The sequence below is a fragment of the Carettochelys insculpta genome, chromosome 1, assembly GCF_033958435.1.
Source record: "Carettochelys insculpta isolate YL-2023 chromosome 1, ASM3395843v1, whole genome shotgun sequence".
Lineage (NCBI taxonomy): Eukaryota > Metazoa > Chordata > Testudines > Carettochelyidae > Carettochelys > Carettochelys insculpta.
Window position 1 is genome coordinate 254,534,409 of NC_134137.1, and position 14,364 is coordinate 254,548,772.

The following is a 14,364-nucleotide window of genomic DNA, read 5'->3' on the forward strand; positions in this document are numbered from 1 at the left end:
ATATCTGATCAAAATTTTGTTGGGTTCATGGCTTTAAAAAGCAAAATAAGCAACTACACATATGGGGGTGCTGTAAATGGTTTCATCCTGCAAGCATATGTTCAGATATTAGGCTGTTTAAATATCACCAATGGGCATTATATTTCAAGTACTTTCATTATCTTTAATTTGTATTACACATGCCCAGGTGTTCATGATGGAAAAGATTGGCCTGAGTGTGAAAATTTGAATGCACACCAAAGGACACTCATTATAGAGGATTTTCTTTTTCAGTTCACTCTTAGTAAAATCTGAAATCTGTAATAAAGAGTAGTGTTAAAAATTAACATCTTAAATACTCAGCTAACATTTGAAATTTGACACTTAAAAAGAAACATTATTACGCTAAGCAAGCCCCATCAATAAGAACATGGCTAAGCAAAGATTTCAGCGAGGGTGTTTAAATATATACTTAAATTTAAGCACACATACTTAATTATTTAAAAAAAAAAACTGACTAGGGACTGATTTAAGGCCAGGCTGAAGTGCTTTCCTGAACTGGGCTAAAAATATTTCACATACTTACAACTCTTACAATTATTTTTTCAGTGAAGATACTTAGTTTTCACCTTACCGTGCAACAAACTTATAGGCTTTTATGAATGTGAAAATATTTGGCATACCTTGATATAAAGCACTGCCGATACTGATTTTATGACAAAAGTTTAATAAAATGGGCTCTTCAGTTTTCCTTACCTAAATCCACAAATCCAATATCCACATATAAGCTGGCACACAGCGATCCCAACAGGTAGCCAATCATTGGCCCGATCATTGCTACTGTGTGCAAACAGGCTGAAAATGTAATTAAATAGACACTTAACATTTTACCAACCTATGACCCTACCTGTTTTCCACCTTTTTTAAAAAAACTTATTCCTGACCTTGAACCAGGGTGTTCCAGAAAGTACAAAGCATCCTAACATGCGAGAAAGGCTTTTTGTTTGTCTTCTATTTGGTGAAAAAGATCATCAATTACATTATCATTTTCTGAGTGGAGGGATAGCTCAGTGATTTGAGCATTAGCCTGCTAAACCCAGGCTTGTGAGCTCAATCTTTGAGGAGGCCACTTAGAGACTGGGGCAAATAGATGTCAGGGATTGTGCTTCGTCCTGCCAAGAGGGCAGGAGACTGAACTAGATGACCTCCTGAGGTCCCTTCCAGTTCTAGGAGATGTGTATCTCCAATTTTCTTTTTTTTTTTTCTTTCTTTTTTCTTTAAGACTTTAGTGGCCATCCAAGGCTAGAGACAAATTAACTCCACTCACATAAAACTCAAGTTTAAGTCTCCGTGAAGGTAAAATAAACCAGGACTCTGTGAGTTAAGACAAAAACATTACATGAAAATTTATACAATGTCACCATTTTCTTTGGCAGGCGGCAATTGACTGAAAATGAAGGCTACAGTTTTCAACAGAATCCAATGGACTTACTTAGGTACCCAACGCACACAGGGTCCTTTGAAAATCACAGTTGAATTGGAGAGTGGATCTGTGAGGTTAATTAATTCTTTGCTTACGTGGTCAAACGGAACAGAACAAAATCAGTTCTGAATCAACCCAAAATGATTTTTGTACATTTTCAGCTCTCTGAAAATGTTATCAAAATTTCATTTTAATTCAAAAGAAATGTATTGTTCAACCTGGAATAACTATGTTAATTATTGAGGGTTTTTTAATCTTTATAAAAACTGTTAAAAGTGAAGACAATTTTGAAATGAAAAATAACTTGGAACTGAAAAGCTGACATCCTTCATTTAAAAAAAGTCACCATAAATATTTTGACTTTTTCTGATTTGGTAATTTGTGTTTCTGGTGTTTATTGGTAATTAAATGTGTAAGTTCATGCAAATCTGCATTTATCAGCCATACAAAAAAAAGTTTATCCAATTTTTTTTGCTTCTTGTTTCCAATAAAGAGAGGAGGGTTTTTGTTTTTGTTTTTGTTTTCTACATAGTACTCTTTAGAAGATGCAGTAAATGATCTACTTTTAAAGTTAAAGTGAGTTTGATCCTCTTAATGTTTCATAGTAGTCATCCTTTCCTATCTTTTAAGATTACCTATATGTAAAGGAGAATCTTCTTCTTTACCAAAATCATCAAGGTAAGAAATTCCTAGAGGTGTTATTGGTGTTTCCCCAATTCCACGTAACAAGTTGCCCAATAAGACATAGATCCACATGTATGATGATGTTTCCTTTACACAATCTGTAAATAAAAGTAGTTTCCGTCTTTACAGCAGAACAATAAACCATGAGCCTGGCTATAACTCCCTTTAATACACATTCTCCCTCAAATTCATTAAACTCAATAATCATCTGCCTTCCCTTTAACAACACTTCTTGATAACAGGCAAATGTGTGTTTACCAAATGTACTAATACCAGGATAATGGTCTGTATTATTAAAGAAGAATATCTATGAAAAATAAACAACAGATTGAAATTGTGATAGACGTAGTACCTGGCATTTCATCTACATCTGTAACAATGTCCCCTAATTTAGGCTAACAGCTGGCTTGTGAGTCCCATACTGGCACTTTTCTCCTCCCATGCAGCATACAGTTGCAGATACTCTAAGGCTTGATCTACACTAAGGAGTTAAGTTGATTGCAGATATGCCAGTCTAGCTATGGCAATTGTGCAGCTAGAATCAACTTATCTGCAATCTACTTACCTGGCTAACCACACAAAGGGAGGTCCTTGTGATATCAAATAGGAAAGGGGTTGACTGCCTACCCCATATAGTTCAATTTCATGCACACAAAAGAGAACTCTGGAAGATCAACCTTGGATCGGTCAATCTTCCCAGAAGTGTAAACATGCCCTAAGTATGTTCCAAACCACTAGTGAGGTGTGTGAAAAATCCCAGAAGTACTAGTTAATTTCCTGTTAAGTCTGACACTGTGTGGGCCCTTAAATTTTCTTTGGGAACCAATTCCCATAAATGATAGAAGAAAATTCTTTAACGTCAGTGTGAGGTACTTGTATCCAGAAGGTTGGGAGAAAAAGGTCCCCAGTAGTTCAAATACTTCTGGATTGGTAAGAGTGCTTGCTCAGAGAAATTTACAAGGCCTCTGTATCACTGAAGCGTCCTTAACGCCATCCAAATAAGCAAAAGGGGTCTCTACACTGGGGTAAGCTGCACTTTTGTGTGAATACCAATATGTAAATAGGACAAAATTGCCACATTAGATGAATTTACAGTTACAATCCCTTACCTGAACCTGGATGTTTCAGTAAGGTTTCACTGGCATTAGTTATATTTTGATCCACTGAGCAGGAAGAGATACTTGAAGCTGAGTTGACTGACAACATTGTATTCGATGCTGCTTCATACTTATAACTGAACACATGCAACATTATATTCATTAGTAACATATCTGGGCAGTTGAAGAAATACAGGAATATACCTTGTCTTGGACAGGGGGATTTTGTGGCTGTTGTTTTAGGGAATAGATAATATGTGCAACACATTCAAATTATTTTTTCCAAAGTAAAATGGAGTTTCATTTAAGCTAGAAAACAATAAGCAAGCAGATACAACGTTTTTAAACTGGGAACTTAAAAGAAACCTAAAAATGTGGACACTTAGCTCATGGAGGCTCCTTTGAAAATCCCACTCTTAGGTTATGTCTCCATGGTGAGTTAATCCATGATAAACTGAACAATAAATCGACAGTCCTCTAGGCTGCCACACACTAAGTGCCAGTATGGACCTTTTAATGTGCGCTATACATGACGCTGTTCAAAGAGCACTATATCAAAGCATACGGCACAACATTTAGCATGCAGTAGCAGGGTCCATAGAGAGTGACTCAATGCATGGTAATAGGCTACAGTGCTGTAGATTTACACTCCCTTTGTCAGACGCTAACTTTCCATACAGGCTGTGTCTACACTGAGCCCTAGTGCTGGCAGTCTGATGCAAATAAGCAGACTCGAAAATGCAAAAGAGTGACTCATTTACATAGTCACATGACTAATGTGCATATTAATTATGCTAATGTGCATATACACAGTAGAACTCGGGCAGTGTAGGTGACATTCTGATGGCAAAATCCCCTTTGTTGTCAGCCCCTTATACCTGTTTTTTTACAGCCATAAGGGCTACGGTTACACTGACCCAAACCACTGGCAGCAGTATGCAAATAGGTGGTCTCAGAAATGCAGATAGTGCTCATTTGCATATTTGCTCACCAGCAGACATTGCCACCAGCACGAAGAAAGCTGTGTAAATGTTGGCCTGCCAGTGAAACCCCCACTTTGTTAGCAGCCTCTTATGCCTGGGAAAAATCAGGCATAAAGAGCTGCCAATAAAGGGTGATTTTGCCAGCAGAATAATGCCTACACTGCTTGATTTCTGATGTGAACATGCAAATTATCATTATGAATATGCACATTAGCTGCACAATTATGCAAATATGCCACCATTTGCATTTTCAAGACTTCTTATTTGCATCAAACTAACAGCACTAGGGCTCCAGGTAGACTCAGCCATAGACAAGCCCTTAGTTATTTCTTGTAACTACAGTCCTGCATTCTCTTTAAGTCTAGGAACAGAAATGATAAACCCGATGCTTCTGCAAAACAACGGAGGAGTTAGAAATACATTCTGCTGAAAAGAATTCATCAGTTTTCTTCTTTTAATGATAAACTCATTGTGAGAAACATGGCATTTTCCTGCAATATACTGGACAAACCTTGAAGTCAAACTTTACTGAACTAAGTTCATTGTATTGAGAATTCAAATGTTTATGTACCATTGTGGAATTGTATGCAACTTCTTCAACAGGATGAAAAGACTAAAGAAAATCTGGGAGGTGGTAGGAGCTACAACAGGCCGAACAAGACTGAACTTTTAGTTGAGTGAGTATCCCAGAAGATACTTGGCAGGAAGGGAATGTTTAATGTCCAGTTTTCCTCAAAAGCCTCCAAACCCACCAAACCATTTCTATCTGCAAATGGAGACAATTTTGTTCTTCACCTTTTTTGATTAAAAAGTTTCAATGGTGCATCGGGAAGGGGAAGGATGGGAATTCCCACCAGTTCTAATGTTTGCTAATGTATCTGTAGAGTTGTCTGACTTATATATTTATTCTGATATCCATGTAGGTTCAGCTCTAAATAGTAATTTAGCCTTAGGCCTTTTGACAATCCCATACTTTTAAAGCACAGTGATGTTCATATGACATGGAGAAAGTGGTACAGAATCTGAGTGCTATGGAACCTAAACTAGCTTTAGTGAATACTTACTAGCCCATGAAGAAATGAGGCATTGCTGTTAAAATGCTTCCAGCTGACATAATAAAACATCCAAAAGCAATTATTTTTGGTCTATGAAATTTGGCTCCAAAATAACTTACAAATGCAATCACCAACAAATTACCTACAAAGGCAAAGAAAACATTACTATTAGATTTGCTCATTGTATTTGCTCAGAATACTTTACCATATGCTACAGAATACCAATTACCCATCTCAAAACTTCCATCAATTAAGCCAGCTGTAGATGAGGGAATATCAAATCTTCTTTCTATCTGAGTGATAGAACTTTTCATAATTGTTCCAGATAAAGTTTTGCACAAGTAGGTGAATGACAAGGCAGCAAGAAACACCTAGGGCAAGATCAAGATAGAGATGGGAGATAAGGGAGGAGAAACTGATAATATGGTGATCAAGAGAGTATAAATTTATTTAGAACAACCTTCATGAAAGAAAACTTAATCTCATTAATTGTATTCATGAAACTCCAGAAAGGAATATGTAATTTTTCCAGTACAGTTGTAACCCAGCGTCACTGAGACCACTGAGAAAGGGAGAGTAAAGTCTGCTTAGCTAAGAGCCCATTAGCTTTTAGGTCATGCGGTAGAGGCACACGTAGCTTTAGCCCCTAAAGTCGCAATTTGAATCTCACCTGCTGACAACATGCGCTTTACACAACATAAGGCTTTCATTCTGCAAGAAACGCCACCTGCACTTTCAGAAGTGTTTTCTTCCCATTCTAATAACATGGATGATGTAGGAGATGGGTACTGGAAGTGATCTATAGGAGGTACATGCACCAGCCATCCCAAAGCAGCAATTAACTTTATGCCCAGGGGGTTGCGTTGCCAACTTCATTATTCAGAAATCATGGCCTCCTTTGCTTTGCTGATCAAAGGCTCCCCAGAACAGAATTTGTGTTTCTGAACCTAAATGCTGTGCACTACAGAATCTGCAGATGGCAACAGATTCAGTGGGGAACTGCTTGCTCTGTTGTAGCCTACTGTCAATTTTCAAGCCAGAAGCAACACAGACCAATTGGGTGCAGAAGAAACCTCAAGACCTCTAGGTGTTACTAAAATACAAATAATTAACGTGTAAAAGCTCTCGTCAGGGGTCACTTGCTGAAGTTAGTGCAAATTATAAATGAGTCTTAGCAAACTGTAGTCTTAGTGCAAACTATGAAAGAGTCTCAATTAGTTATAACTTTTTAAAGGCAACAGAGAGGAAGCTGTGCTAGTCTATACACTATCAAAACAAAAAGCAGTCAAGCAGCACTTTAAAGACTAGCAAAATAGTTTATTGGGTGAGCTTTCGTGGGACAGACCCACTTCTGAAGAAGTGGGTCTGTCCCATGAAAGCTCACCCAATAAACTATTTTGCTAGTCTTTAAAGTGCTACTTGACTGCTTTTTTTTTTAAAGGCAGTTTGTCCATCCCGAGGTTAGAAGCAGAGTTGGTATTACAACATAGGCTTAACCACAAGCTTCACAATACCCTTCTTTCTGGAGGTCTTGTGCAGATTTGTGGCCCTCTCACCCCTGTTTGGATATACTTTGATATATCTGAATTATTTTCAGTTTTCTCTCTTTGTGAAGGAAATGTTCATATTTGACTATAGGTTTAAAACAAGAGCATTTGAGTACACACTTTATGTTGGCACACAAGCTCTGTAAGTATTGGACTGATTGCAAATAAAATCATGCTTATGATGAGAAAACAGGCTAGGAGTGCTTAAATATTACCCAGGTATTTCAACATAACAACTTTTTACTGAATCCCAAACAAATAAACCTGGTGCCCTCAGGGTAAAAGTTAAAACAGCCTGCTTAACCTAACCATATGTAAGTGAACAAATTAAAATGAGGTTTCAATTTTTGATGCTATTTACTACAAAAGATGATAAGTAAAGCAAATCCTAAGAGAATGATTTTAAAAGGCATTGGACGCTGTTATTTAACCTAACTGGTTTCGTCGAAAAATTTGCCTGAAAATTTGCCTCACAAAAGCTGACTTTATTCTAAGAATTTTCACATTTACTGTATCCTAAAACTCTGAGAGCTTTTTTTGGCACTATTTCAGTACTTTTTCATCCAGTGCAGACTGAAGCCATGAAGTCCAAAGAAGCATGAACAAACAAAAAGTCAGATGAGCTATTTTAAACCTTGTCACACAAACAGGAAGTTAGTAAAACAGTTCTGAACCCAAGCAAAAAACAAACAAACAAAACAACCTTTGCACGAAACCTGAACCAAACAATTGTGAATGTTTGTAAAAACTGAATTCAGTTATTAATACAATTAATACAGACCTGTTGTTGGATCAAATTCATCCCTGGCTGCAGATGCATGGTCTTTAATGGAACTATGTCATGAATTTGGCCCATGGCCTTAGCCAGAGCAGACTTCAAACAGACTCATGATACCACTAGGCCACCCAGTATAGAAAGGATGTGGATGCATTGGAGAAGGTCCAGCAGAGGGCAACAAAAATGATTAGGGAACTGGAGCACGTGACCTATGAGGAGAAGCTGAGGGATTTGGGCTAATTTAGTTTTCAGAAGAGATGAGTGAGGGGCAATTTGACAGCAGCCTTCAACTTCTTGCAGGGGGTTCTAAAGAGGATGAGAGAAGCTGTTCTCAGTTTTGACAGATGGGAGAACAAGGAGCAACAGTCTCAAGTTAAAGAGCAGGAGGTGTAAGTTGGATATTAGGAAAAACTATTTCATTAGGAGGGCGGTGAAGCACTGAAATGCACTGCTTACAGAGGTGTTGAAATCTCCATCCCTAGAGGTTTCTAAGTCCCGGCTTGACAAAGTCCTGGCTGGGACGATTTACTGAGATCTCATCCTGCTTTGGGCAGAGGCTGAGACTAGATGACCTCCTGAGATCCCTTCCAGGCCTAGGATTCTATGATTCTAAGAAATTCTGATGTCATGCTACATCCAGCTCAACCAGAAGCAGTAAATACTACCCTCTAACAAAAAAGCAAAATGCTAATTAGTTTCCCAGCCCTATTTGATCAAGACATTCAGTAATTTAAGTGATGCAGCATGAGTTGGTGGACAGCGCATCAGACTAGCTCTCGGAATATCTGGGCCATATTCTGGTTATACCACTCCGTTGGGTGAGCATAGGCAAGTCATTTCATGAAGATAATGATACTAACTGCCTTTGTGAAATGCTTTGAGATCTGAGAATAAGAGTTCAGTAGTATTACTTTCCTGTCACCCTAAGTACTTGGCCAAACCAACAGACTTTTTGAGCTTTGCCTATCAGGACAGCAACTCAATAGACCCAGTTCATTTCTTGGCTCTGCCATTGCTCTGTTGGGTGACCGAAGGCAAATTACACGTCCACCTGTATTGGCCTCTTTCCTGGAGTACAATGAGACCTACTGATGGAAATATGTACCAAATACCGAAATATTATTTATTGCTATTGTTTTGTATATTTTAAAAGCTCCTAGGCTTCTTTATTATTCGGATGATAAAAAATGTAATGGACAAGAACCATGCCTGCATATGTACCTTGAAGAAGAACACACACGGTATCAAAGTTTAACAAATAATTGCTGTAATGAATAAAAGTAATCCACTGAACCTTCAAGCCACGGCTACAGGAAGTTTTCTTTTTGACTGGTACTTGCCGGATTGCACCATCTTCTAAAGGCTGGGTAGAGTCCATTTCCAGGTTTGAGTGAGTAACATTTGAATCAATTTCTGCTGTCATGGTTTCTTGTCTTCAACTGATTATCTGTTTTGTACAAGAAACCATGAGAATATTATAATACAGGCAAGGCTTCTTCCACAGAGAGATTGAATTGGAAATCTGTAATTAACTTTCACCTAAAAAGATTTACACCATTCCTAACATTTCCAAAAGTGGTCACTAAGGCTGCTTCTACATTACTGCTCCCTTTCAGAAGGGGTATGTAAATGCTGCGAATCAGAAATGTTAATGAGCTGCTAATATGAATATTCAGCACCTCATTTGCATAATGAGTGTCAAAAGTGCTCCTTTAGAATTGAGAACTACCTGTGTAGCTGGGGTTCCTTTGAAATTTCAATTCCAATTTCAAAAGCTCCCTTCTTCCCAAAACTACATGGCTAGTAAACCTCATTTTTTTCAGGAATAAGCGTTCTTTTGAAAAAGTTTTTTTTTGCCCCTTAAGAAGCCCATCTACACTGCTATTTTTCAAAAATATCTCTTCCGAAAAGGTGATAGGATGAGTTTATGCAAATTAAGTAGGAGATTTGCAAATCAGTGCTGCATTTGCATTTTTGATTTCCCTCATTTGCATTTCTCTTTTGACAGAGGAATGTAATGCAGACACAGTCATCAACTGAAAGCAGTTTTGAGGTCTCAAGTGACCTGTTACATTAGGCAGAAAAGGGTCAGTCCTGGCAAACATTGAACATCAGGTATGCCTTCTGAAGCACCACCTACAAACATTGTATCCACTAAACTAGGGTTGTACTTGTACAAACTTACAAGAGAAAGTGACTAGGGATTTCAGAAAAGGGCAAAGTAAGGTAGAATACTGGACTTCTAAGATATCTGTACACCTGAGTGCTCACAGCATCACAAGCACAGGTACCTTCTTTGCTGGAATGTAAACAACCCAGAGTACAAAAGTCCATTAACTACATGCCAAGGCAGTAGGTCTGATGCTGTGTTCCTTGTGTATCAAAAATAGTCAAAGAATTCCAGAAGTGACATTAATTTGAGAAGGGGCATTACTTCATCTAGTTCATGTCACAGAATAATAAAGAACCACATTAAAAAAAATCAGTCACCTACTGAAGGAAATATTCCTTTATAAAAGGTTACAATGATGCTTCTCAGGACACCTCGGGCAAAGAGTCATGGTGTTACCACCTGTCCAGCAGCTGACAGACACCTCAGGCCCTGGGGCAAAGTGGGAGAGGGTCAAGCTCTGAGACCTAGAGAGGGCGGGGCCAGGGCAGTCAGCCCTTAGCACTACCTTCCCCCCCATCTCTGATAGGCTGTGTTCCCTCTAAGATTTTCCATCCTTGGGCAGGTTAATTATCCCATAGGCGAGCTGAATTTTCTTATATGCAACACCAATATTGACATCATGTGTAGATGTACACCACCAGTACAAACAAAAATCCTAGATATAAATATATACTTCAAAGAGTTCATATGTATGGAAGATGAAAAATATTTAAACAAGGGGTAATTAACAAGGAGCAATTTTAAGATGTTTATTTAATAAGAAATCAAATAAAAAGAAATCAAAAAGAAAATTAACACTACCTTTGGAGTACATGAATTTTATCATCCCCTTTTTAACAATTCAAGCTAGTAAACACTAAAATGGAGCACACTGAAAATGGCTATATAAATAAATCAAAGACATAGCCAGTAAGTAGAAGCAGAAAAATATGCAACAGAACCCACATTTAACCACCTACTTCCATAGATCACTACATCATCAGAATCTCCACTAATGCTGCTCCAAAAAAAAATGAAGCATCAGCCCAAACACTACCATACTGGGTATTTTTGCAGTTCACCAAACCATCCCTGGTGCATGCATATCACTTGCACACGTAGTTCAGATTTAGTAAGAAAATCTATGCATCAACTAGAGTCAGTCATGCTCTCATCACAAACATTAATACGTTTTTGTCCTGACACTGGAAGGCGAGTAAAAGGCACTTTGGCTCATACAATTTAAACTCAATACCTCACACGGGGAAAACGGTAAAAATAAACAACACAGCGAGCAAACAAAATTACAAAGAAACAAATGACAACACTGAATAAATAGAAAAGTAAACCAAGCGGTTGGTTATGTGTTCTTAAAACAAGCTGTTAGGACCCACAAACCGCAAATGCAGTAGAGCTCTGTGGAAAAGACAGCTTTTTTCTGGTTTCACAGTGTTTCACAAACTTAAAAAAATCAGAGTAGGCGCATTAAGTTTTTACATGCTCCTTGAGGCTAAAGAAGCACCTTAACACAAGGCTTTGGAGCTTGCATTTCTGCTTCAAAAAGCTTTCAGATAAGGTCTTCATCCTACAAAGCTTAACACCAAACCTAATGCTTGCTACCTATAGCTGCGTCTACACGTGCACGCTACTTCAAAGTAGCGGCACTAACTTCGAAATAGCGCCCGTCGCGGCTACACGCGTCGGGCGCTATTTCGAAGTTAACTTTGACGTTAGGCGGCGAGACGTCAAAGTCGCTAACCTCATGAGGGGATAGGAATAGCGCCCTACTTCGACGTTCAAAGTCGAAGTAGGGACCTTGTAGACGATCCGCGTCCCGCAACGTCGAAATTGTGGGGTCCTCCATGGCAGCCATCAGCTGGGGGGTTGAGAGACGCTGTCTCTCCAGCCCGTGCGGGGCTCTATGGTCACTGTGTGCAGCAGCCCTTAGCCTAGGGCTTCTGGCTGCTGCTGCTGCAGTGGGGGATTCATGCTGCACGCACAGGGTCTGCAACTCGTTGTCGGCTCTGTGTATCTTGTGCTGTTTAGTGCAAGTGTGTCTGGGAGGGGCCCTTTAAGGGAGCGGCCGGCTGTTGAGTCCGCCCTGTGACCCTGTCTGCAGCTGTGCCCGGCACCCTTATTTCGATGTGTGCTACTGTGGCGTGTAGACGTTCCCTCGCTGCGCCTATTTCGATGTGGTGCTGCACAACGTCGATGTTGAACATCGACGTTGCCAGCCCTGGAGGACGTGTAGACGTTATACATCGAAATAGGCTACTTCGATGTAGGCGTCACGTGTAGACATAGCCTATGAGTCCTTGAAGTATGCTGAGGAGTCAAAACTACACTAGACAACAAAGATTTGGCCTTAATGAATTTGAATACCTGTCTCTGAACAAATTTTAAAACCTAAAGGAAAACACGTGTCTGGAATCGCAAGTGATTTGCGCTAAGGTTTGGAAATTCTTTGGGAAGAGGCACTACTCCTGGCCAGTGCCACTGCTACTCCTGAGCTGGGGCTCCGACAAGACAGGTTAAACATATTAGAGTTTGGATTCTTTTTCAGAAAGAAACAGTTACTGGAATTATTCTCCAGCCAGAACTTGTCTCTCTCCTCCCAGTACTGACAGCCCAGCAGGGGCTGAAGGGGAACCGGACTCTTCTTTACCTGCTCCCCAGAGCAGCTGGCACTGGGACTTTTCATGTCTTCCAGCCACGCTCCCCCCAAGCAGGACCTGAAACGGGCAGACTCTCTGGAGCACAGCCTGAGCTGGGATTTCCATCGTCGCCCCCTCCATGCCCCAGGCAGCCCAGCCAGGGCTGCACGAGAGTCAGATTCCCTGCTGTCTGTCACCCCAGCACGGATGGTTCTTTCAAGTATCCCTCCCACCAGCAGCTCAGCTGGTGCTGAAATGGGGTCAGACCCTCCTCTTCCTGCTGGCTGCTGCTGCAGGGACTTCCTGTCCAAAAAGTTTATCTCACCAAGGTTCTCTCCAACATTTTTCATGCAAGCTTGACTGAGATCCTGTTTTCACTAAGCCACCTCATTGACAGCTGACTTTCTAGGGACAGGTTATCTGGGTGGTCTCTTGCACCCTCACATGCCCCGGAACAGACGTTTGAAGTTTGCCTCAAAGTAGTCCCCTATGTTTATCTCCTCCGGTCGGCTTGCTTCTTACACCTCCAGCAGTTCTTCATTCTTCTTCAGAATACCAATAGACTCCTACTGTATGATGCACAATACTCACTGGTTGCCCCCTCCTCCCAGGCAAGTGTCTCCCAATGCCTTTCTGGGGAGGATGTCACAAGACAAGCTACCTTTGAGTGAGCTGTTTTGAATTACAGACCTACAGAACAATTTTCACTGTAGATACAGAACCCCTCAGATAGTCTCCATACATGCAGCTCACATGGGCGTGGATGACTTGCATCACACTCAAGCTTTCATCAGAGGCCTTCTCTGACGTTCTTATGGTGGAGCTTGAGGATCCCTGAACCCCCGTATACCCAGAATCCTCTGCCAATTGGCAACCAGAGCTTTTTTGAGTCACAGTTATGTATTGATTTAGCAGTTCAGAGTTGTTATTTGGAATGAAATATTGGAATGGAAATTTCTGGCCCTGTGTACATGCTGAGTAATTCGAGTTTTGGCTGGAATTCACAGCCTCCTCTGGATGTAGCAATCACTGAAGCAGCTGTGCACATACATACCCCATTTGCAGAGGAAATGGCCAGCTGACCTCCATGGTCATGAATTTGCTTGGAAATCCTTATGATTACCCCATACCCCAAAACCTCTCCAAAGCCCCTACCTGTGCTGGTACTGAGGTAAGCCTTAAAAACGGTATTTTGTGGACACGTTCTTACTCATTCCACTACCTGTTCATAGAATCACACACGTTCTGCTGTGGATCACCAAGCTCACTTCAGCTTTGGAAAAGAGAACAATAAAATTAAAATGATAGACTTTTTTATTGTTGACTAAAGATTGATTAGGTGGATTAGGTTTTATTTGTTTTTATTGTGATGCAGTGCACCTATTCCATGTTGTGTTCTCTGCTGCATTGTATGTTTTAGAGTTTGGTGAGCAATGACTGCATGGGAATATTTTATGCCATTAAATCTAGTGGCAGTCGCATATATTTGCCAACCATAAACTTTATTTAAAGAAAGAAAACATTTGCTAGCATATACTACTCTAAATCTACTATATATTTTAAAGCATGTCTGTCAGTGCTACATTTGTGCAAGAACTCCTCTTAAACCATAAAAGCCATGACCACAAAATTTGGTATGCTGCTTCCTCGTCCTCTAACTTTAACCAAAGTCTGGGTTTACTTATGCCTGGAAAGTGGGAAATACCTGAAATCCCAGGATTTCCCAGAACATGGACAGGGAGGGGCACCAACAGGAAGGATGACATATCTCAGACTCACCACTGGTGGTAGTGAGCACAGGGAATAGCCATACTGCAGAGTGAACTTAAGAACAGCCATACTGGGTCAGACCATAGGCCCATCAAGCCCAGTATCCTGTCTTCCGACAATGGCCAATGCCACGTGCCCCAGAGGGAATGAATAGAACAGGTGATGATCAAGTGATCAATTCT

The 14,364-nt window shown here is 40.2% G+C and overlaps 1 protein-coding gene across 1 annotated transcript in view; it reads right to left on the bottom strand.

Moving 5' to 3' along the window:
• LOC142007175 (solute carrier organic anion transporter family member 1B3-like) overlaps positions 1–9,029 on the bottom strand; it is a 35,846-nt gene extending 26,817 nt beyond the window's left edge. Inside the window, exons 1-6 of the mRNA XM_074983730.1 lie at positions 8,901–9,029; positions 5,511–5,652; positions 5,291–5,423; positions 3,256–3,380; positions 2,098–2,244; positions 736–834 (exon numbers count right to left, since the gene is read on the bottom strand). Of these exons, the coding sequence (XP_074839831.1) occupies positions 736–834; positions 2,098–2,244; positions 3,256–3,380; positions 5,291–5,423; positions 5,511–5,652; positions 8,901–9,029 (775 nt within the window). The remainder of the gene's footprint in view (positions 1–735; positions 835–2,097; positions 2,245–3,255; positions 3,381–5,290; positions 5,424–5,510; positions 5,653–8,900) is intronic.
• Between the last annotated feature and the right edge of the window lie 5,335 nt (positions 9,030–14,364).